General features: G+C 37.0%; 1 protein-coding gene and 1 non-coding gene across 2 annotated transcripts in view; both read right to left on the reverse strand.

Annotated features, from left to right (window-relative positions):
* Msh2 (mutS homolog 2) overlaps positions 1 to 26,243 on the reverse strand; it is a 75,809-nt gene that overhangs the window by 14,856 nt on the left and 34,710 nt on the right. Inside the window, exons 8-10 of the mRNA XM_047523588.1 lie at positions 9,535 to 9,644; positions 3,736 to 3,859; positions 503 to 653 (exon numbers count right to left, since the gene is read on the reverse strand). Coding sequence (XP_047379544.1) covers positions 503 to 653; positions 3,736 to 3,859; positions 9,535 to 9,644 — 385 coding nt within the window. The remainder of the gene's footprint in view (positions 1 to 502; positions 654 to 3,735; positions 3,860 to 9,534; positions 9,645 to 26,243) is intronic.
* Trnaa-cgc (transfer RNA alanine (anticodon CGC)) lies at positions 8,975 to 9,048 on the reverse strand. The gene has a single exon. It is a non-coding gene; the product is annotated as a tRNA-Ala (tRNA).

Below are 26,243 nucleotides of genomic sequence, written 5' to 3' on the forward strand. Positions count from 1 at the left end.
AAGCCATAATTTAGTGAATGGCCTTGTGAAGGCTCCCTAAACTAATTTATACATTCAACTGAAATACCAGAAGAACTTTTCAATTTGACAAATGATAGTAAAGTTTTCTTGGAAAAAAAAAAAATAACAGATGAGAGGCATTAGGGGGAACTAGCTCTAGTACATGATAGGGGGAACTATCTAGTACATGATAACCTAATGTAAATAAGTAATTATTTATAATGTATTGACAAAAGAATGGCGAGATGGTTAAGGGGAAAAAATAAGTCTTAAATAAATCCAAAGGTCCACTTCAGTCAATGAGGGAGAGAATTACTCAACAAATGGTGTTGGGACATTTGACTAGCCTGTTGGAAGAAAAGTAAAACTTGACTCTTACTTTAATGATTTATACTAATGAACAATAACTAAGGCAAAATCTCCTTATCATAGAGTATTCACTTTTCATCTGAGAATTCATGCAAGTATTGAAGGCTTAAAAATATAATATAGATGTGCAAACCTGTTAGTAAATTTAACACCATTTTTCTGGATATCTACTGTACTGAAGTTTTTATTGTTTCGAAGAACCTTTTCTTCCTTACAGGTTACACGAAAGTAATAGCCAAACTGTGCACTGGAATCCAATTTAATCTGTTTGCCAGGGTCCAAACCTTTAAGATCAAAAGAAAAGAATAGTATGTCAGAAATTCCTATAGCCATTTTTCAGTGTAAATGTTTAAAATCATTAAATGTAAATAGTGAAATGCACACTTATTATGTGATAGCATACTAGAAATTATTAATATTAGCATACTGGAAAAGACAGAAATTTCACTTCACTGAAGGCACTACATGAAATGAGGATATCTAGCTGAATGTGGTGGTGCACACCTTTAATCCCAGTGACTTGGGAGGCTGAGGCAGGAGGATCACCAAGTTCAGTGCCAGCTTAAGCAATTTTATAAGATTCTGTCTCAAAAATAAAAAATAAAAAGAGTTGGGGATATGGCTCAGTGGTTAAGTGTCCCTGGGTTCAAGTCCTGGTACAAAAAAGAAAAAAAAAAAATAGGGTATCTATAAAAATCCTTAAGGTTCCTTATAAGTGCTAGTTTCTGATAGTAATTGCTTTCAGGGTAAAGTCTCAAAGGCTGCAGAGCATCAGCATGGGGCAGCACACACTGTACCTGCCAGATGTTACAGGTATATGAAGATGTATAAGGGCTACCCCACCCTTGAGGAATTACTCATGAGAATTCTTTTCTCAACCAAAGCATTTCTTTAAAATTAATTAGGGTATAATTAAAGTGATCTGATACTGCCACAAGCAGTAGTACATGCCTATAATCCCAGTTACTTGAGAGGCTGAAGCAGGAGAACAGCAAGTCTGAGGCTTGCCCTGGGCAATTTAGTGAAAATACTGTCTCAAAATAGAGAATTAAAATAAAGGGGATGGGGGGAGACTAGGGATAGAGCTCAGTGGTAGAGTGCTGGCCTACCATGTACAAGGACAAGGATTCAATTCTCAGTATTGCAAAAAATAAAAATAAGTAACATGACCAAAGGCAATTTCCAAACAAAAAGTAGGATTCTGACAACAAAACTCTAGGAATACTGAAACATACATTTTATGTTAAGTGTAGAAAACTTCACAAAGCAAACAATGTAATTAATCAGATTTTACAAACCTAAGATTTTTATAATTACACCCTCTCTTTAAAATTCAACTTTAGACATCAAACTAGAAGAGAAAAATGATATCTACAAATTTATTTACTGAAGAACAGCAATTAGGTGCTAATAGTGGCAAACAACTAAGAGCAGGCCTCACTTGACCAGGGAGAAAAAGGACAGTAGAGACCCATGCCAAAATAAAATCAGATATGAATAAAGGAATGTCTCAAAATGTTCAAAGGGAAGTGGTAGTTCCACAGTGAAAGAGTGTAATAATTCAGTGATCAAAGTCTCAAACCAAGGACCACTCAAGAAGATGTGATACTGCTTGCTGCTCACATATGTACTGTAGTGTAGTATTAGTAGCATATCCTTAAATATGAAAGACAATGATATTTTTGGAATAAGTGGTATATTGACTTAACACTTGAATATTTTCAACACCATTTAGACCACAACTTAAATGGCATATAACCTCAAAGTGTTGAGGTATTTCTGATGGCAAGTGCATATAAGAATCCAAAACAGAGCTGGGCAAGGTGGCACATGCCTATAATCCCGGCAGCTCAGGAGGCTGAGACAGGAGGATTTCAAGTTCAAAGCGAGTCTCAGCAAAAGCGAGCTGCTAAGCAAATCAGTGAGACCCTGATCTAAATAAAATACAAAATAGGGTTGGAGATGTGGCTCAGTGGTTGAGTGCCCCTGAGTTCAATCCCTGGTAACACTCCCCTGCCCAAAAAGAACCCAAAGCACTAAATTTGATCTGTCAATTTTAAGAGAGAGTGGGGCAAAGTAGTTGAAGACCAGAAAAATTAACTTGGTAAAAAGCTTCCCAAAGAAAAGTTTCCAAATCAAAACTTGAACTTACATTTTCCATTTCCCACTCTAATGCTCCTTATGCTATATTTAAAGTGTTTCCTTTTCCTTGGTACCAGGAATTGAACCCAAGGGCATTTAACCACTGAACTAGATATAGATATCAGCAGAAAAATGTCCAACCAACCAAATCAACATTCTGTGAAACACAGGAAGCCATAGGTACTTTATTCTTCCAGTAAGTCAACATAATAATTTCAACTCTAGATGCTTAAGAATCTCAATATCCTTGGCTATAAAATGAGGAAAGTAGACCTCAATAGGTTTAAGTCAAAGGTTCTTAGTTTGGGAGCTAATCCACATATGACTCTTCATGAAAACTATGCAAATTTTTCTGTGTCTGTAGTTATGAGTCTATATCTGGGAAAACGATCAGTAATTTTCATCAGATTCTCCAAAGTTTAAGTATTGAACTATGTCCCAAGAGGTTTTCTCATTCTAGTAGTCTAGGACTTATTTATTTATTCAACAAACATGCACAAGATGTTCAGCACAAAGAGGTTTTAATATCCACAGTAAAGCAGCATAAACCCTTGGGAATTAATAGTCTAATGTGGAAGAGAGTCATATTTTTATTTTTATTATTTTTTGTGGTACTGGGGATTAAACCTAGGTGTGCTCTACCACTGAGATGCATACATCCCTACCTGTTTTTATTTTTATTTTGAGAAACAGTCTTGCTAAGTTGCCCAGGCTAGCCTTGAACTTGTGATTCACCTGCTTTAGCCTCCCAAGCATGCAGGATTAAGGACATACTCCATTGTGCTCAGTTGTCAGATATTTAAAGAAAAAAAAACACACATACACACACCACAAACAAAAAAATTGATTAATAAAGAACTTGTAAATCTCAAGCCGAATCAACAAGCTTATTTCCCAGGAGAATCGGGCTTATAGTGGAGCTGACATTTAAACATAAGGGCCTTTTGGGCAATTCCATTTGGCGGGAATGTGGGGTGATAGTTGGGAGAAGTTAGTAACATAATTCTGGCACCACTGCACAGACCAAAGATCATTCAAGCCAGGTGCAGTGGCAACTCCAGAGGCTGAGGCAGGAGGGTCACAAGCTCAAGGCCAGCCTTAGCAATTTAGAAAGACTGTCTTAAAATACAAAACAAACAGGGCTGGGGATGCAGCTCAGTGGCAAAGTGCCCCTGGGTTCGATCTCCAATACAAACAAAAAAACATTAGAACTTCCATTCTTACCAAGATCTCGGGCTGCACTTATTAATGTGGACTGCATCTTCTTTTCTAAGTCATCCATTACTTCTCTTAATTCACTCAGATTAGGATCAAATGAAGGTTTTACAAGGAATTCGTGGTTTTCCACCTATAAATAAGAGTAGCTACATTATATAAACAATGGGTAAAGACAGAAATCATGAAACATGAGTCATATGAAGTTAAATACAGTATTAATGATCCAAAGGACCTCAACAGTCTTCACTTTTACTTATTCATATCTTCCCTAAACATTACTAAACAATGTTCAAGGTTCAAAACCTATAATAAAATGTGCAGCTTTACTCAAATCAAAGATCCATCTTGAGAATCTCAAAAAGTTAACTCTAAACATACTCTTAAGCACCTTGTTTTACTAAATTCCTACCAGTATTAACCAACAAGAAACCAAAATGAAAAGTACATCTTACTTACCATAGCTAAAACATACACAAAATATTTAGAACAAATTCTTGATTATACAGGACTTTTATTAAAACAATCTACTAGAAATCTTAAAAGAACTGGTAACTGAGAAAACTAAATCAAATAGTAATAGCTTTTCATGCCTAGTGGTTGTTTAATAGGAATCCTTTTTTGAAACAAAACAAATCACTAAAACTAACAAAATTATAAAAGAACACTAGGGAAAAAAATGAAGTCCATCCTTACTAGGCATTAATAACTACTGAATAGACAAATATATATAAAATTAAGAAAGTGAGTCAATTTCTAAAATGAAATGACAAAAACATTTAATTAATGAGGTTGAAATAAACCAATTCTATTACCCACTGAATCAGAGCATACCTTCACATACCCAAAGTGAACAATGCACAAATAAGGAATTAAAATCAAATTACAGAAAGCTAGCAAAGAAGGGAAAAAAATATTTAAACCACCAAAATGAAAGACGAAACTATGTAAAATACTAAAATTTAGCCAGGAATGGTGGTGAAAAGACTATAATCCCAGCAACTCAGGAGGCTAGGGCAGGAGGATCCCAGTGTCAGGCCAGCAGGGACCACTTACTGAGAAAACTCAGTGGCAGAGCTCCCTCCCTCCCTTCTCTCTTTGAACCCAGGGGGTAGAAGACTAAACCACTCCTGTACAGGAGCAAAACTTCACATGACACCTAAGTGCACAGCTGGAAAACAGAGAAGCTCTCAAATTATCTGTGAAACAACTGATATTCCCTGGAGATCTCCTCAAAGTGGTTCTGAATCATGTAATTTAAATGCCTAAATTCATTACAGTACCTATAATGACAATGAAGAGTTGAATTCACCTTATAACCTCAAACAAGTTTAAAAGGTTTGTAACTGAGAATAAAGAAGATACTATACTAGGTCAACTCCCAAGAGAATCTAGATCAGGTTTAACTAGGAATCTGATTTACTTAAATGACAGTAACACATTACTATAAACCATGACAGTCTACAGTTCATAGGATAAAGTCCTGGATAGATGCTGATGGTCTGTACAACAGTTCTTTCCCTCTGTGGGGAAACTGACTCTATAGACCACCCTGGTTATCTCAGTCAATCACCACACTCTAATTTTCCAGGCCACGATCACTGTTTAAATGGCTCTTGCTTGGGATGTTGCGCCAAGTTGAAATTAAAATCCCCACAGACAGAGAAGATTAAGAAATCAGATCTTCTGGATGGCATCACTAAGTGGTTGGATCCAAGCAATCCAAAATAAGACATAACCCATTTAGTAACTCTTAATTACATGATTCAGAACAGATTTCAGTTTTGGGTTCTGCAAAACAAAGTCCTAACTATAAGTTTAACCTCAGATAGTCAATACTAATTTTTGGGGGGTATGGAAGAGAAACCCACAATTTATATCTTACTGTCACAATGTTAAGGTCAAAGGAGTCCCAGTATACATCAAGATGGCATAAAATTTATTTTAAGCTGCAAGTATCTGAGAATAGCACTACTCTCCCAATTCCCACTGCTTAAAAGAGTCTGTTGAAAAAACTAAATTGTCAGAAATCACCTCTAATGACCAGAGAAGACTCTTCACCAGGAGAGAAGTAACTACCACAGAAGTAACAGACATATCTCAAAACTATCATTCTCTTTCTTCCATTCTCTTAAGGGCCTATTTGCCTTTCTTAAGTTATATTGCTCTTTCTCCCCCTCCATTTTCCCTATTAAGACAGCATATAAGCCCCAAGTTCCAAAAGCCATTTCTCTTGCTAATTACCTTTTGTCAATTTAATTTGCACCCAACCACTAAACCTTAGAGAAAAGAAAACCTTTAGTTCCCTGACACCATTAAATACTAAATGTCCTACTTTCAGATTAAGAAATTGAGGTTTATCATATCTAATGTGGCAGTAACAATTAAAATTAAGTCAACTAGCTTCTGATTTTCAGACTTTATCCATCTAATTTCACTGTCTACCTTCCCAAAATTCATATTCTTTCCAGATACCTATAAAATCTAATAATACTCTAAGCCTACGGCATCATTCAAGAATTAACACTGACCATTGTTTTTATAGTAAGGGTAACTTCTGGTTTAACAGTGTGGGGAGCAGGCTGGCCCAGTTCTGAATCATTCTGTCATGTACAGAATAGTGGTTTGTTTGTTGGTTGGTAGTGGGGATTGAACCCAGGAACCACTGAGCCACATCCCCAGTCGTTTTTTGATTTTGAGACAGGGTCTCACTAGGCTGGCTTTGAACTCAATCCTCTTGCCTCAGCCTCCTGAACCTCTGAGATTACAGGTGCCACACTCAGCACCAAAACAGCTTTGCCTAGCCTTGAGCTACTCCATTTTGAGCACAATTGTGAAGGCAGAATGACTCGGTAACTTGTCTGGGCAGAGGTAACAACCGCATGTTAGATATACAGAATTCATCAAAAAGAATAATCCCCAGCTGCACAGCACAATCATAAGGCACAAACTGATAAACTACTCGTGCTAGCTGGTGACGTAGCTCAGTGGCAGAACATTTACCTTTTATGTGCAAGGCTCTGGGTTCAAGCCCCAGCACCATAAAAAAACAAAAAGAAATGCAACTAATAAATTAATGGTGCTAATAAAAGCAGACCACCTGTAAACTTCTCAAATCAGAAGCATATAAATGTAAAACCAGTCTCATGAGCTTATCAGCCTTACCACATGTAACTCCCTCACATGAAATAAGAGGAGGCACCTAAAATGATATAGGGGTACATTGATCCCATCACCTCATCCCTGCCTGGAAAAACTGCCACAGTGATAAACCTGACTCCATCCCTGGGCTTTAGCTCAGCCCAGTTTCTCCTAACAGTGACAATGCACAGCCTTCCCTCCCTCAGAAAGGACCCTTTATAAGGATCCTCACTTTAACAATTCTGAGGAACTAGTGAGTTAAAACTCTTATCTGACCACCTAAAGTGACCCTGCTCCTGGCTCAAATACTTTTCCACTTGATTTTGGGGCCAAGTGGTCAACCTGATCTGTTGGGACTCCTGGAAGTCAGGCAACCTTCTAACCTAGGACTCTAGTAACAATATCACCAATGAGTGAGAAAACAAACTAATGGGGTTGGGGCTGGGGTTCAGTGGTAGAGGGCTTCCCTAGCAGGCACTAGGACCTGGATTGGATCCCCAGTACCAACAAATGAAACCCAAGATCTTTAATAGAAGAGCTGTACTCTTGGTAAAAGGGCTAAAACTAAGGGCAGATGGTATTGCTGGGGATTGACTCTAGAGCTTCAGGAATGCAAAGAACACACAATGTCTACAAATGTTAACAAGCTCTTGAACATCTCAATTACACAACGTAATCTTGGGCTAGAAATTGTCCATTGACTACTTAAGTGTTCAGCATTTCATAGAGGTTACCAACTGGTGGAAAAATTATATTCACCCTCACTTTGAGGTCAATTGCATTATTTATTAAAAACAAGTAGTTCTCAAAGTGCAAAGCCAAGAAAAGTAGCATCAACAAACATGAGTACATGTTTAAAATGCAAAATTTCTACCCCAACTGTAGACCTAAAGAATCTGATTGAAGGCCTGGGGTCTGGCATTTAGTTTCTACTAAGCCCTCTAGGAGATTTTAATATCAGCTTAAGTATGAGACCCACAATATTGAGGCAATATTATAACAAATTTTAAGAACAAAGGTGGCTAGGGTGGCAAAATTAACTGCAGCATTTCAGCAGAGCTTTACCTGGGCTATGGCTCTGTTTTATACATATATTTATGCACACACACACACACACACACACACACACACACACACACAAAGAGCGAGCGAGCGTGAGTGCTTGAGAGCAGCTGCAGTGACACTAAAAAAGCTCAAAACTTGCTGTTCACTTCCCTAATATAGTCAAGTTTCTGTTAACCATCAGGAGTATCTTTACATTTTCCATTTAAAGGAATGTTTACAAATATCCAACTTTATCCAATTGAAGACAAGGCCAAAAAAAACAAGGAAAGTGTAAAACACATTTAAGAACCCAGATGGCTCAAAAGCATTTTTAACTCCCAATGATCTAAAAGTGAAGCACCTAAAATCATTCCACTAATAGGAACATTATAGAGGAAACAATAAAACAAGAGGTAAACTATATATGTTTTTTGGTTGCTTAACTGACAAGTAAATGGAAACATACATTAAAAAATTAGTGAAATGTATTAGAAAACTGAAGCATTTTATACCCACACAAGCACACAATGCATGTGCATGCATGCATACACTCATGTACTTTTAAAACCCAGAGAAGACACAGCAATGGGATTTAACCTCTTTAAAGTCTCAGATAATGATACAGTAAAAACAAACCAAAGTCATATAAGGCAAATATTAACAGAAACAAACATGTAGATAAGAAAAAAAAAAAAAAGCAAAGAATCTAACAATTAACAAACCAAACTGCTAACCTTAATATGAATAATTAAAGCATATATTCCCTGTTATCATTTCAACATGAAATTTAGTTTAGAAAGTTTTCAAAATACTATTTTTAAAGTCATGCAATTTAAAGGCATTATGGGGCTCCAGTATATTAAGTTGTTCATATAAACAAAATTTTTAAAACTTTTTATGAATTTTATAAATTTTGCTTTGAAATTCATTTTCATATAAGAATATTTTCTATTTCAGAAATTGGTTCAATTTTATGTTCATATACAAATTAATCACCTCCCACAAAGAACTTCTCTACAGGGAAAATAAACAAGGGAATTTTTTTTTTTTTTTTTTTTTTTTTTTGCGGTACTGGGGATTGAACCCAGGGCCTTGTGCTTGCGAGGCAAACACTCTACCAACTGAGCTACATCCCCAGCCCAAGGGAAGTTTTCTTGTGTCCTACATCCTTTCCAGGACTACAATTTTCTTTCTTTCTTGGAATTAAATTCAGTTGCATACGTGAAATCACTTACTTTAAGATTTTCTTTAACCAGACCACATATATTCACTCAATAATCGCTTCCTCTGTTAATCTTTATTTTCATTTACTGAAACAATTGTTAAGAAGAAAAATCTTGTTCCTGGGGACATAGGAGAGTGGTAGAGTGGCAATGCCTACCATGTGCAAGGCCCTCCATTAAGTCCCCAGCTGCCTCCCCTCCCCTGCCCCTGCTCAAAGTGCTTTTCTGTCACTTAATCTCATATCCACTGTCTGCAAAGATGCCACACAATTGTGCCCAAACTAGATACTAAAAGAGAAATCTGAAATATTTTCTAATGTGCTCTAATTTTTTTTGTTTTTGGTTGTCTTTTACTTTTCAAAAATATTCTGTTGCTTAAATTAAAATGTATATTGCATACCTGATCCATATCTAAAGTTGTTTCTATCATCTCCTGAAACTTGGAGAAATCAGAACGAAGATCAATAAGAGGAGTCACAAAAACTGCCAACATCAATACCTGGTGTTTTCCTAAAAGAAAGCAAAAATAAAAAATAAATAAAAACATCTCATTAAAAACACAAAACTACAGAGCATAAAAATTTGACTGAGATAATGAACATCATTTGATCAAAAAGCATGAATAGTACAGCAGGTCTCCAAAGTTACTATTTATTTAGGTGTTTTAATTCAAAATTAACATTCAATTTATTTTACAGACAGGGAAATGATGTGATCTAGCACCCAAAGTTTCCCACTAATAAAACAATGCCTCCTCTGCATGTCTGTCATCTTCTTCAAAGGAATGCTAGAGACGCAGAAATGCAACATTAATTACAACTAAATTTCATTTCTTGAAGATCTAATAATCCAAAATCAAAGCCTTTAAAATAAGACCCTTAACCTACAGTCATAATTTCCATAATTAACGTAGTATATTCCAATTAACAGAGGTTAAATCAAGTCAAACATTTAAATACTGGAACTTTGCTTAATGATATTTAAGAGTACATGCTGGGAAATTATTTGGGGAGGAATAAGGAAAGCAACAGAGTAGATGGTGTGAAAAGAAGGAGTAGAGACCTGGGTGCCAGGACTAGCTTTGCTGTTCACTGGCTTTGTCCTCTGTAACAGGTTGCTCTTAACACCCCCTTTGCTTCTCTGTACAACCGAATAATAAGTTACCCAGATGAGGGATATACAACACCCAGTGCAGTGCTGCACATTTAAAAGAAGCTCAACAACAGTTACTGTACATTACTATTAGTGTAAAACAAGGACTCCCCCAGCCCATTGCCAATAAATTCCCTTAGAGGAATTCTAATCTCTAACATACTACATTTTGCACCAAAGCTATTATTTCAAACTTCCAGAAATTTCAGCTCTTGAATGAGAAAATAAAAAGCTACTATAAACTCAGTAAAATTATTTTTTAAATTCTTGTTTATTAATCACAACAGCATCTACACATATTGAGAAAAGCGTACATAAGTGTGAAACATTTCAGACAGATTATAAACAACACTTTGCCCACATAATGTCTGTTGTACTACAATGTCTGGTCCTTTATTCCCAGTTAGCTTAAGCTCTATTGGTAAACAGAATGCTGGCAACAAACAAGAGTGGTGTCATTGGTTCAGGAATGATTTCTTTTCCCCCTGCCTACTAATGTTTTCAAACCATCAGGACAAACTCACACAAAGAATAAGCTATAGCAATGAAGACTTTAGAGGAGTTGGCTCAATGGCCACTGTACTAAGATATGTGGGTGAAGTGTGCAAAAACATTTGCTAATGTTAAAAAACTGAATTCTATCCCCTGCTACAAATTTATAATTCTGATGAAATTGACCTCTGCTAGAAGCAAATGCCCTCAAGAACTTAAACAGGATGAAACAAGAGCCTCAGATTCTAAGGCTACAAAGAGTTGGCTAATGTTGGGTACAAATGCAGTGAATGCCATGTTTCTATTGAAGTTTGTTAATATATTTGTTAGTAGTGGTTTTAAAATTTTTGTGTATTTTGAGGACTGCTTCAACCCTATTTTTTTTCCCCATAACTCCCTTATTTTTTTAGCTCATGACTGAAGGTTTTCCAAGAAAACATGTGGTTATTATTACAGAAATGCCTGTAAAACATCAGAATCTGTCACTCTCACCATGTCCTCTAGCCCCTCAAACACCTAGGCCCACTTTGCTGCAACTCTTCAGAGTCTGTTTCCCCTTCCATGTTTGACAGCCTCCTGTAAGCTTTCACTAGAACCTGGAGAATCCTTCTCTTAACTGTTAACTTCTACTGAACCCTCATTGCCAAATTTCACCTGGGTTTTGAAAACCACATTCTCCACTAGTTACCAGAGCCTATAAATAGCTACATAAGCTAACAAGATCCATGGATCCCTTGAATTCAAGGTAGTACATAAGCACAGAAGAGAAGTCAATTCCACCTTTATTTTCCTAAGCTCTAACTAAAATTTAACATTTCCTTCCACTATTCTATGTAGGCAATAAACCTCAGTAGTATTATCAGTATCTGAGTCATTATTTCCAATCAAAATACAAACTATATTTTCATATCATATTATAGTTTTTGGAGATATCATTTAAGCTCATTATTGCTACAAAACTGAATTAGCCAGGTGCATGATGAATGCCTATAAACCAAGACTCAGAAATCTGAGACCAGCCTGGCAACAAAGAAACTTGTCTCAAAATAAAAAATAAAAAGGGCTGGGGATGTAGCTCAGCAGTAAAGCATCTCTGGGTAGTAGACCTTCTGTCAAGTTTTTTTTTTTTTTTTTTTTTAAGAAACAGGGTCTTGCATGTTGTCCAGACTGGTACCAAACTCCTGGGTCCAAGTGATTTACTTACCTCAGTTTCCCAAGTAGCAAGAACTACAGGCATACTATACCATACTATACTAGCCCAGGTTGTCAGTTTTTTAATGCATTAATAAAAAGACATAATTTCTATATCAAGAGTTTGTTTTAGCTGGGCATAGTGTTGAACACCTGCAACCCCAGCTACGACGCAGAAGGCCGAGGCAGAAGGATAGCAAGCTGGAGGCCAGCCCGGGCAACCTCACAAGGCTGTCTCAAAATCAGAAATAAAAACAACAGTATGGGGCTGGGGTTGTGGCTCAGTGGTTGAGCACTTGCCTAGCAAGTGTGAGTCACTGGGTTTGATCCCCAGCACCACATAAAAATAAATGAATAAAATAAAGGTCTATCAACATAAAAAAAATTTAAAAAAGACTATGTAGCTGAAGGGCAGAGCACTCTCACACAGATTGTCTTACATTTTGATAAGCAGATTTCAACATAGTTATTTCCTTTATTACTCCATGTGCACCTAACACTATTCTGAGAAAGGGTTCATAGGCCATATTAGAAGCAAAAAGGGTTCATGGTGCATGTGTATACAGACACAAAAAAGATTAAAAATATCAGATAGGCCTCACCTCTCTGCTGCACCTCCTAACTGCAAACAGCGTCTCCCCCTTATTTTCTACCACCACGTGCTTGACCATTTCAGTTTTTCTTCACTGCCTCAACAAGTCAAGACCCAGGTCAGCCTCAGGTACTTGAACTGGCTGGATTATACTAGCTTGTATACTAGTATACTAGGGATTATACTAGTCCCTCTCATCTTAACAGCTAGCTCCTTCTCATCATTCAAGACTCAATCCTTAGAGAGGCCCTCTATGACCATCCCATCTGTGTCTACCCAGTCGGTCCTTTGTCAAGTTACTCTATCAGCCCAGTGGCTTACATTTTCTTCATTTCACTTTTAACTACATATTTGAAATTCCTGCTCATTTATGTCTTTACAGTCTCTCTGTACAGAATTTCCTCAAAACAGGGACCTCATCTGTCAGATGCAACATTCTATCTCCCAGAAAAATGTTTGGCACAAGAAGAAAAAAAAAATTTTTTGTTGAATGAACAACTTTAAGCACTCACTGGTATTCACTTTGTACATTTATCTAGTAAGGACTTTAAAAAGTCCAAGTAATCAAGTTAATAACTAATTTACTTTATTTAATAAGAATTTCAGACTCACTCTCAGAAAGTCATTTAAAACTCCCTGAAGATTTGATTTTTAAAAATGAAGGGGCTGGGGTGTAACTCTGACAGAAGGCTTAACTAGCATGTGTAAGGCCCTGGATTAGCACTGTAGGGAGGGAAATGTGTGCTTCATAAACAAGTCAATAAGCATAAGTAGTAACATCTGTAACAATCTAAAACACAACTTAATCACTATTAAAAAAATTTCACCATCACTTACAATGAGAAAAACTAACAAATTTCAGGATAAATTAAAAGTCCATGAGTGATTCATTAAGATACACTGTTGGAATGCTGCCCAGGCCAGCTTCTAGTGAATTTAGAAAGATTACCTTGTAATTGGCACCCCACGAAAAGTATACATATACATATATACATATAGAGAGAGCATTTTCTCAATACCAGTTCTGAATTTTCCCTTCATAACAACTATCAAAATTATATTTTTGGACTTGGGAGATAGCCCTATAATACAGTGTACCTCTTCGTGCATGAAGCCCTGTGTTTGACCTCCAGCACCCCACCCCCCAAACACATACTATATTGATTCCTATGAATACTTTAATGTCTATTTCCCTTAGACTTTTTTTTTTTTGGGGGGGGGGTACTACGGATTAAACCCCACTGAGCTACATCCTCAGCCTTTAATTTTGAGAAAGTCTTGCTAAGTTACCTAGAACCTCACTAAGTTGCTGAAACTGGCTTTAGACTTGCAATCCTCCTGCCTCAGGCTCCCAAATTGCTAGGATTACAGGTATGCAACACAGTACCCAGCTTCCCTTAGATTTTTTTAAGGGCAGAGATGAGACTGTTTTTGCTCCCCATCACAGATCAGTAATCAGCTATGTCTGGAGCATGGTGAATATGCCAAGTGTTCACTGAACCCCTTCACATTTCTGCTTGCCTTTTCTTTTCAGTGCTAAAGATTAAACCCAGAGCTCCTGAGTTATACCCGCAGACCTCTTTATTTATCTTCTGTAACAGTTCTGAACACTAGTCTTTTGAGACAATGTAAGTAATGAATTAAATATACTTTTGCTGATATACTTTTACCTATAAAGAGACTAAAGCAGAAACATGCAAACTTTCGAGATCTCTTAAATAACAATGACAAGACAAACCATCTTGAATTCCTGGCACAACCATTCATCATAAACTAAGCAGTTTCCCATTACTGTACTGTTTAAGTTTCAGTTTCTGCTCTAATATATCCTCTCAACATTCCCTCCTACATTAAGAGGTACCATCTCATTCCCCCAAAAGAGAGTTACTGAGTGTCTCCTACGTGTCAGCAACTGGGCTGGAATACTCACTCCTCATGCATTTGCTACTATACTCTTGTGGATGGGGGGAAACATAACCATTAAACAAGTAATTATAAAGAAGAGTGGTGGCTGGGTGGGTGGCACACATCTATAATCCCAGCAACATGGGAGGCAGGAGGACCACCAGTTTGAGACCAGCCTCAGTAACTTAGCAAGACCCTATCTCAAAATAAAAAAGTAAAGAGAACTGGGGATATAGTTCAGTAGTAGAGTACCTCCAAGTTCAATCCTCAGTATAGGAGATGGGGACTTAGGGAGGGGGATAACAGGTATGATAATAGGGAAATATAGGTTCTTTGAAAACATGACCAGGACAGAAGTTTACCCAAATATAAAGACATGATAGGCTTACTCAAGGAAATGATTTTTAAGGTAAAATCCAAAGACAAGAACAGAGTCAGGTAGGACAAGTTTTTTTGAACTATTAATTCCAATGCAGAAGTCTTAAGTATAATTAAACTTTGCCTGACCTTTTTTTAGTATATTTATGATATGAATTTAAAAATCCATTCAAGAAGAAAAAAGCTGATAAAATACAGGTAATAAAAGTTCATGGCATAAGTGCACTTAAGTTACTGATAAATAATTGTAGGAGTATGGGACCAAATCTAACAAATTGCCATATTAGCAAAAAAAATGAGCAGTAAAAGTGCAACTAAATTGTGATAAAGTATCAAAATAATTCAGTCACTTTGAGTAATGCCCTTCAACACAGGTTGTCTGTTCTTTCTGTTAAGACATTGAATAGTACTGTCCTCTTCATCTGTCCTCATCTCTTGCCCTCTTCCTTTATCTTTCTTATAAGCTAAAGTCATATTTTTATTAAGCCCAGGCACTTGTCAAGTTTCCTGGGTTGCAAGTAATGTTTCAGTGACACCATCATTCATTTTTATTTATTGCTATTGTCATTCTCACGAAAATTGCATTTTTTCCCCCTAAGCTGACTTTTCCTGCTGTTTCTATTGTTTTTGTGTGTATTGTCACTTGTTAGTCTCAATGCTATGAAATTATTTTTCCTTCCTTTCTTATCTAAAATCTTATAATTCAAATGTCTTATTTCCTCTGTTCTCATTCACTATCTTCAATCTTAATCTTAAATGATAAACACTTTCACATTATAATTATACTATTGGGCCAAAAGTCATCCCTAAATTACCACCCCTTCATTCAAGTAGTCTTGCAACCAAATTTCACTAAACATTCCCAACAAAATGAACCAGCCACCAAGATAAAAAGCAAACTGTCAGTGAAGAGGCAAAGGAATTTGCTTGTAAACCTTGTGACTAAAGCTTCCTGACAAGCTAGTTTTATCAATACATAGTTGACTTCAAAATGCAGACCACAGAGGAGGAAAGTATAGGAAGATAAGAAAACAACACTATTTACTATTCTAGAGTTAAACTGAGTATTGATGATTTTAAGTTTTGTAATTAGAACTTTTATAATTAAAGTTGCTTGGCTTAGAAAGTCTAGTTTTGACAATATACTACCATAAGAAAAAAAATAAAAATGGAGGTCAAAAAACAAACCTTTAATGTTTCTGTATAACAATTTCCTGAGACATAAAAACAGCAATAGTGTTAGCTAAACATAAATTACAATCAGAGTCAGGTATGGTGGATGAGGCAAGAGGAAAGCAAGTTCAAAGCCAGTATTAGCAATTTCTATTTTGAAACCTCTCAAAATAAAAAGTAAAAAGGCTGGAGATTTGGTTCAGTGATGTAGTGCCCCTGAGTCCCATCCCCAAGAGAGAGTGAGAAAAAGGAACCTAATAAAAATGTTAGTGTATCTTCATATAAGTTAAATGAATAAGAAATTCAGAACTATTACAATAAATAACATACCCTGCAAAGGATGTGAGGTTTGCTTGTGGAGGTGGAACTTCTGAAGGTCTAGAGCTTGAATTACTGTGAGATGGTGAAAGGACATTTGTGATGTAACTCATAACATACAATGAACTGACGTAAATATATGAAGGGTATACATGTCCTGTTTTGTATATTCAGCTGGATGTAATTTTCTACATTCATCTAGTATATCCCAGGCTGAAATTATGCATAAACAAACATGAAATTTACATTATGCTTAAGTTGTTCTCCAACATATCAACCACGTTAGAGCAAATGTGTTTTCAAAATAAGTGTTGCAGAACTGACTGTACATAATTTTGCTTAAAGACTGAAATAACTGCCAGGTGAGGTAGCACATACCTGTAATCCCAGCAGCTCAGGTGGCTGAGGCAGAAAGATTGCAAGTTCAAAGCCAGCCTCGGCAACTTAGTGAGGACCTAAACAGCTCAGTGAGAACCTCTTTCTAAATAAAATGTTTTTTTTTTTTTTTTTTTGTTTTTTTTTAAAAGGGCTAAGGATGTGGCTCAGAATATAAGCACCTCTGGGTTCAATCCCAGGTTACCCACTCTCCTACAAACAGCAGCCAGGCATGGTGGTGCATACCTGCAATACTGATGACTTGGGAGTCTGAGGCAGAGGATCCCGAGTTCCAGGTCAGCCTCAGCAAATTAGCAAGACCCTGTTTCAAAATAAAAAATAAGGGCTGGGGAATAGCTCAGTAGGTAGAGTGCTTACCTTGCATGCACAAGGCTTTGGGTTCAATCCCCAGCACCACAAGCAAAAAAAAAGGTGGGGTTTTGGGGATATGGCTCAGTGATTAAGCATCTCTCTGTTCAATCTCTAGTACTGACAGATGATAGATAAGATGTATAGATAGATAGACAGACAGAGGTGGGGATATAGCTCAGTGATAGAGGACTCTTTGGTTCAGACTCGAGTTTAAAAAAAAAAAAGACTGAAACAACATATACCAAAATATTAATGATGACTACCTCTGGATGCTATCAAAGGACTTATGTTGCTTTTTATAAACTGAAAAAGATGAAATTTAAAGAAAATATTTCCAAAATATAAAATCCACAGGCTAAAGTTTAAAAAGTGCTAAGCAAGTAGAACAGATGCCTTTTATCGCCTACATTCCAGAAATGTCAATACGCTTTTATATTTATCTTCCTAGCAATCAAGTAAAATATGTGATTACTTATACTGCCTCATCATTGTTATTTAGGATTAAGAAACAATGGAGATAAGGGCTAGGGATGTAGGTCAGTGTAGAGCACTAGGCCCTGGGTCCAAAAACCAGTACCATTCCCCCCAACAAAAAAAAAAAAAGGAGAAATGGAAAGGAGGAAAAAGCAGTAGAGATAAACACAGGAGGTTAAGAAAATTAGAGAAAGAAATCTTTAACTCTGCATGAGAACAGACTCATAAGAAAGGATGGTTCAATCTTAGAAAGTTTACTTGGAGGTGGTATCAAGGGGACAAAGGAGTCAAAAAGCATAAAAGTGGTGCCATATCTGGAGACTGATAGTACTGTACTAAGACAAAGGGTAAAGAAAAAGGAATACAAGGGAGGAAAAGAGTACAGGGAAGTAGAGGCCTGGCCATGTGAAGAAATGGGACCTTTCCCTACAAATTATGGAAGTAATTAATGTGTTTTAGACTGAAAAGGAGAAATGACATGATCAGATACACGCTAACAAAAACTATTTGGGTTCAATGAAGAGGAAGCACAGACCAGGGAATAGAAACAGCAAATAGGAGGTAATTAAGAAATATTTTAAACAGAAAAACAATTGGAGATGGGAGGAGAACGGTTCTATGCCTTAGTATAATAGCTATTAAAATAAAATTAACCGATGAAATAATCTGGATAGTTGTTTTAAGTACTATCAGAAATTTGCCCTATGTAGAATATTGTTATTTTAGGCCCTGTTCTAGATTTCTTAATTTAAGAGATATGAACTCTGGGCACAATGGCACATCTATAATCCCGACTACTCTGAGGCAGGAGGATCACAAGTTCAAGGCCAGCCTAAGCAATTTAATGAGATCCTGTATCAAAATTTAAAAAAAAGGGCTGGGGAGATAGCTCAGTTGGTAGAGTGCTCGCCTTACAAGCACAAGGCCCTGGGTTCAATCCCCAGCATTGCAAAATAAAATAAAATAAAATAAAATAAATTTTAAAAATAAATAAAGAAAATTTAAAAAAGGGTTGGGACTGTAGCTCAAGAAAGTGCTTACCTAGCATGTGCAAGGCCTAGGTTTAATTCCCAGAGTGGGGTAGGAAAGGGAAATGATGAATAAAGGTCTGTATCTTTTCAAATAGCTATTTCTGGATGTGAGGGTCATCTGGCTGCAACATCTACCAACTCGCTGATAGTCAGTCAGTTCGATTAATCTGGATGGCTTAGGCAGGTGTTTTCTTTCTCACTGTTTCACGTATATCTGAAGCAAAGCTGTGTGTGCTCAGTGGAAGAGGATGACCTTTTCTGACAAAAAAGAGGACTGTTCTTCAATTGGGGGTATATAAGTAGCTGGATAACCCTTCTAGAACCTCCAAACCTATTCTCAAATAGCTATTTCTTACAGGGCAAACATTAATAGGGGAGCTTCAGTCACTCAATACAAATCTACTTTCAATACTGCTGCTGCCCCCTGCTGTCTAAGAAAGTACCTTTAAGATTTTTTTTGTTCTGGGGTATTTTTTTTTGAGTAACATTAAGCCTAAAGTTAATCAAAAACCAAGAACATCACAGAATGGCAGAACAACACACTCAATTCCTAACTATATATATATATATATCCCCAGTACTGGGGATTGAACTCAGCACCATTAGCATGCAAGGCAAGTACTCTACCTCCAAGCTATATCTCTAATATATATTAAAAAATTTTAAATTATGATTTTACTTCAAATCCCTGGGTTCGATCCCCAGCAAGGCAAAAAAAAAAAAAAAAAAAAAAAAAAAAAAAAAGAACTTGAGGTGGATTAATTTCCCAATGACTGGAGGTACACCTAATTCTCAAATATTCTGTGTAACAGGAAGAAGAGAAAGAAAGCTCTAACACCATAACACCCAGTTTTCCCCTTCTAATGCTTCCCAGACTAAGTGGCTTCAAATACCTCAATTGGACATCAGCTGCCAAACCCACACTGGGCAGCATTCGATTTAGATGTTATGATCTCTTACAAATTTATATAACTTAAGTGTAACACCAAAAAGAAGAGAATTATTGACCTGTTAGAAAACTTAGGTAATAGGCCATGCAGGTATTTAGGAAGGTGAAGAAGAGAGTCAAGTTACCCTCAGCCCCAATCCCTAACCCTAAAATTATCCCAGAGAGCAAGGAAAATCACCCAAAGATGCACAGCAGTATGTCTTCCCTTCTGGCAGTCGTGGAGTGGGTTTATATAAGCTTTAGTATATAGTAATTCTCCTACCGTGGTTTTGTTTGTTTCAGTTACCCATGTTCAACCATGGTCTGAAAACATTAAATGGATAATTCCAGAAATAATATGTAAGATTTAAATTGCACAGTATTCTGGTTTTCTAATTTTTTTTTACATTGTAGATGGATACAATGCCTTTATTTTATTTATTTATTTTTTAATGTGGTGCTGAGAATTGAAGCCAGTGCTTCACACATGCTAGGCAGGTGCTCTACCACTGAGCCACAACCTCAGTCCCCAATGGCACAGTATTCTTAGTAGTGTGAAACCTCATGCTGTGTCACTGTCCCTGGTATGAATTATCCCCTTGTTCAGCTTAACCACACTGTACAAACTACTTGCCCATTAGTCACTTGGTAGTCATCTCAGTTATCAGATCAACTTGTGAAGTTCAAGTAATTCTATTTGGCGATCTTACTTATTTTACAATTCTTAGGCACCAAAATCCAAGAGAAGTGATGCTGGCAATTCAGATATGCCAAAGATAAGAAATAGAAATAAAGTGCTTCTTTTAAGTGGAAAGGTGAAAGTTCTTAGCTTTAAAAAAGTCATTTGTTGGGGTGAGTAAGATCTAGGTTACGAATGAACCATCTATACAAGAAATTACAGTTTTGATATTGTATCTCAAACTGTAAAAGTAAGGCCACACTGTATGGGAAGTACTTAGGAAGGAAAAGGCCCTGAGTTTGTGGGTGGAAGACATGGACAGAATTTGCTCCAACTGACAACATCATGTTACCAAGAAAGCACAATCTACACAAAGACTTCAGAAAGGGATCCTCTGAAAGGAGTGACACTAAACCATTTAACCACAAGTAAGGGATGGTTACAGACTGAGGGATAAATTTGGAAAGGAAATGAAAGTGTCACATCTGTTGATGAAGAAGTTGCTACCACACTGCTGACACAGTTGAAGAAGAGAATAATGTTCAAAGATGGTCTTCAACTGCAATGAAACTGGGTTCTTCAGGAAGAAGATGCACAACAGAATCTACCTTCAAAGTATAATGGAGGCCCTAAAGCATAAAACATGGAAGGACAGGTTAACTTTGGTACTACAAGGCAATGTGTGGCATACAGTAAAGCCAGGTCCTAAAAACAAAAGTTATTTTCCCATGTTCTATCAGCATAATCAGAAAGCAAAAGTAGTAACCATCTTATTTATGAAACAGTTCTACCAATGCTTCATTCCAGAAGGGTAAATATACTTGGAAGAGGAAGGTTTGAGATTGAAAAAGTCGTAGTAAGTCAATGTAGCTGGATGTGGTGGTAGGCTGAGGCAGGAGAATTCCAAGTTCCAGGCAGCCTCAGTGACTCAGTGAGACATTGTCTCAATTTAAAGAGGGGAGATGTGGGGATTATGGTTAAGTGCTCCTGGTTCAATCCTGGTACTGGGAAAAAAAAGAAGTCAATGCACAGGGACATCTTGAATATTTGCTATAAAAATGAAAATGCTGAGGTCAGTTGTGTGTATGTACTCTTCCTTTTCTGTTGTTTTTGTCTGGACTTTTCACCACAGTGATTAAAAAAGTCAACTAATACAGAAGGAAAGGAGAAGGGAGGGTGTGGAGAGCGGATGAGCCCCAGGTTTGGGGGGCAAAAAGCCCTGGAAAATATTCCTTGACAAAGGTGAGGAAGTTATCAGCCTTGATTCTCTGATCAGACATTCTAGGACAATGGGTTTCCTGGCTGCAGCAGAATGTTTGTAGCACTGCAAGAGCAGGATAGTTGCAAAAAATGTTTCTATCTCTGAAACTTTCAGTGCACAAAGAAGTCTCTGACAACTCACAAGCCTTAAACAACTTACAATGCCCCTACACAGTTTAACTTCCTGATTATGAGACTCTATATAATAAACTTCCAGGGCTAGTTCTGGGTCACTGACCTACAGAGTGCAGTGTCCCACCTGGTCCCAGCTTCACTTGATAATGTCTTTGTATTTTTCTCTATCTCCAATCATCCTTACTCAAGAATCCTTTGATGATGCGGTACGGGTTGAGGCAGGAGGAGAAATAGGAAATTAAGAGAGTTCTTAACTCAAGGCCAGTACTTTCTCAGGAAAAAAAAAATATTTATTTACTGTGTGAGGAAGGAGATATGAAACAAGAAAAGGTTCAAAATAGTTGATTTCAGTTGTGAGACTGCATTGTCTAGAGATCCTATCTTCATTACACACAATTCTACCCCTAATACTTGACAATATACTTGCATTTTCAGTTGATCCTATTGCAATCAGATGAAAGATGATGAAATAAAAAAAAACAAAGCAAAAGATATTCATTTAAAGGATAGAGAAATTGAGGCACACAAAAGGTAAATGACTGGCTAAGCCGAAACTAAAGAAATGTGGAAACAGGAAAGTTTCAAGACCCATTTTCTTTCTTTCTTTCTTTTTTTTTTTTTCTCACGGTGCTGGGGATTGAACTCAGGGCCTCAGTGCTTGCGAGGCGAGCACTCTACCAACTGAGCTATCTCTCCAGGCCCAAGATGCATTTTCTTTAACTCAACTCTGGTGCAACTAAATGCAAAGGCTCCAAGTCTTACCGGTCTAAGGAAGATTCTTGACCAGAATGATAATATTCTTTAAAACACAGGTCCTCTGAGAGGATAAGCACTCAGCTACCTTTTATGTTAGATAAAGGAAAAGGTTACCATAAAATTTAAGTTGAATCTATAGTTATGTATTCTGCAATCATAAGTTGAATTTCTTTAAGTTTGTCTGCAAAAGAAAAACAAAACATTCCCATAACACTGAAAGATATGTTTTCTTTTGTGGCTCTAAGGAATGAACCCAGGATCTCACTTATGCTAGGTAAGCTCTTTAACTCCTGAGCTACATCCCCAGTCCCAAAAGGTATGTTTTAATAGTTCTAATGGATGCTGACTGTTAAAAATTGAAAATACTGTAATGTATTAAATAATAATAACTAAAATTGTTCCATAAACTCATATTTACCAATTTAAAATATTCATTTGTCTGAAGTAGTACATTTCTATAATTCCATGACTCTGGAGACTGAGTCAAGGAGGCTCTCAAGTTTGAGGCCAGTCTCTGCAACTCAGCAAGACCCTGCCTCAAAATATAACAGAGGTTGGGGATATAGCTCAGTGGTAAAGCACTTCTAGGTTTGATGCCCAAACTACGGAGGTGAGGGGAGCTACATTTGTCAAGCAACATTGATTTTATTCACCAATGATATATTAACTATGTTGATTAAAGAGAGTGACTTTGCTCACTTCAGTTCAATTCAACCTCTACTGCTAAGAGAGCACCAAGACCTTTGGCCATAACGTTCTGTCATAGTTGTGCTATGGGGGTGAATTCAAGCAGGTCTGAAGTCAGTCTACTGGATTTTTTGGTGGGGCAGGGGTTTGAGATGGGGTCTCGCTGTGTTATCCAGGCTGGTCTCAAACCCCAGAGCTTAAGTCATCCACCTCAGCCTCTCAAGTAGCTGGGACAACAGGTGTGCACCACTCTGCCTGGTTTTGCCTACTTTGTATTTTAAGGTTCTTTCATGGCAAGGACTGCTGGTCAAGGGATGAAACACTGCTTAATATGACTATTTTATAATTATGGGTCCAGGGATATTTAGGGTGGTTTGTTTGTTTTTAATTTATTTTTATTGTAAACAAATGGGATACATGTTGTTTCTGTTTGTACATGGAGTAACACCATACCATTTGCATAATCATAAATTCACATAGGGTAATGATGTTTGATTCATTCCATTATTTTTTCCTTCCCCCCACCCCTCCTTTCCCTCTATACAGTCCCTCCTTCCTCCATTCTTGTCCCCCTCCCATCCCCCATTACGTGTCATCATCCGCTTATCAGTGAGATTATTCGCCTTTTGGATTTTTGAGATTGGCTTATCTCACTTAACATGATATTCTCCAATTTCATCCATTTGCCTGCAAATGCCATAATTTTATTATTCTTTATAGCTGAGTAATATTCCATTGTGTGTGTATATATATATATATATCACAGTTTCTTTATCCATTCATCAATTAAAGGACATCTAGGTTGGTTCTACAGTCTGGCTATTGTGAATTAAGCATCTGTGAACACTGATGTGGCTGTATCTCTGTAGTATGCTGATTTTAAGTCCTTTGGGTATAGGCCAAGGAGTGGGATACCTGGGTCAAATGGTGGGTCCATTCCAAGTTTTCTAAGGAATCTCCATACTGCTTTCCAGAGTGGCTGCACTAATTTGCAGCCCCACCAGCAATGTATGAGTGTACCTTTTTCCCCACATCCTCTCCAACACCTATTGTTGCTTGTATTCTTGAAAATCACATTCTAATTGGGGTGAGATGGAATCTCAGTGTAGTTTTGATTTGCATTTCTCTTATTAGTAAAGATGGTGAACATTTTTTCATATGTTTGTTGATTGCTTGTAGATCTTCTGTGAAGTGTCTGTTCATAGTTTTAGCCCATTTGTTGATTGGGTTATTTGTGTTCTTCGTGTAGAGCTTCTTGAGTTCTTTATAGATTCTGGAAATTAGTGCTCTATCTGAAGTATGAGTGGCAAAGATACTCTCCCACTCTGTAGGCTCTCTCTTCGCATTGCTGATAGTTTCCTTTGCTGACAGAAAGCAATTTAGTTTGAATCTGTCCCAGTTATTGATTCTTGCTTTTATTTCTTGTGCTATGGGAGTCCTGTTAAAGAAGTCTGATCCTAAGCCAACAAGTTGAAGGTTTGGACCTACTTTTTCTTCTATAAGATGAAGGGTCTCTATTCTGAGTCCGAGTTCCTTGATCCATTGTGAGTTGATTTTTGTGCAGGGTGAGAGATAGGGGTTTAGTTTCATTCTGTTGCATATGGATTTCCAGTTTTCCCAGCACCATTTGTTGAAGAGGCTATCTTTTCTCCATTGCATATTTTTGGCACCTTTGTCTAGTATGAGAAAATTGTATTTATTTGGGTTTGTGTCCGTGTCCTCTTTCTGTACCACTGATCTACCTGTCTATTTTGGTGCCAATACCATGCTGTTTTTGTTACTATTGCTTTGTAGTATAGTTGAAGTTCTGGTATTGTGATACCCCCTGTTTCATTCTTCCTGCTAAGGACTGCTTTAGCTATTCTGGGTTTCTTATTCTTCCAGATGAATTTCATGATTGCTTGCTCTATTTCTGTAAGGTACGTCATTGGGATTTTAATTGGAATTGCATTGAATCTGTATAGCACTTTTGGTAGTATGGCCATTTTGACAATATTAATTCTGCCTATCCAAGAACATGGGAGATCTTTCCATCTTCTAAGGTCTTCCTTAATTTCTTTCTTCAATGTTTTATAGTTTTCATGGTAGAGATCTTTTGCCTCTTTGGTTAGACTGATTACCAAGAATTTTATTTTTTTTTGAGGCTATTGCAAATGGAGTTGTTTTCCTCACTTCCCTTTCAGATGTTTCATTGCTTGTGTATAAAAATGCTTTAGATTTATGTGTGTTGATTTTATAGCCTGCTATTTTGCTGAATTCATTGATGAGGTCCAGAAGTTTTCTGGAGGAGGTTTTGGATCCTTTAAATATAGAATCATGTCATCCGCAAATAGTGACAGCTTAAGTTCCTCTTTTCCTATTCGTATCCCTTTAATTTCTTTAGTCTGCCTGATTGCCCTGGCTAGAGTTTCGAGGACAATGGAATAGAAGTGGTGAAAGAGGACATCCCTGTCTTGTTCCCGTTTTTAAAGGGAATGGTTTCAGTTTTTCTCCATTAAGAATGATGCTGGCCATGGGCTTAGCATAAATAGCCTTTACAATGCTCACGTATGTTCCTACTATCCCTATTTTTTCTAGTGTTTTGAGCATGAAGGGTGTTGTATTTTGTCAAACGCTTTTTCTGCGTCAATTGAAATAACCATATGATTCTTATCCTTAAGTCTATTGACATCATGGATTACATTTATTGATTTACGAATGTTGAACCATCCTTGCATTCCAGGAATGAACCCCACTTGATCATGGTGCACAATTTTCTTAATATGTTTTTGGATACGGTTTGCCAATATTTTGTTAAGGATCTTTGCATCTATATTCATCAAGGATATTGGTCTAAAATTTTCTTTCCTTGATGTGTCTTTTCCTGGTTTGGGTATGAGGGTGATATTAGCTTCATAGAATGAGTTCGGTAGGGTACCCTCCTTTTCTATTTCCTGGAATACTTTGAGAAGTATTGGAATGAGTTCTTCTTTGAAGGTCTTGTAGAACTTGACTGAGAATCCATCTGGTCCTGGGCTTTTCTTGGATGGTAGATTTTTAATGGCTTCTTCTGTTTCTTTGCTTGATATTGATCTGTTTAAATCGTGTATGTCCTGGTTCAGTTTGGGAGGACCATATGTCTCTAGAAATTTGTCAATGTCTTCAGAAGTTTCTATTTTGTTGGAATACAGATTTTCAAAGTAGCTTCTCATTATGTTCTGTATCTCAGTGG

This window comes from Sciurus carolinensis, chromosome 13 (genome assembly GCF_902686445.1).
Source record: "Sciurus carolinensis chromosome 13, mSciCar1.2, whole genome shotgun sequence".
Lineage (NCBI taxonomy): Eukaryota > Metazoa > Chordata > Mammalia > Rodentia > Sciuridae > Sciurus > Sciurus carolinensis.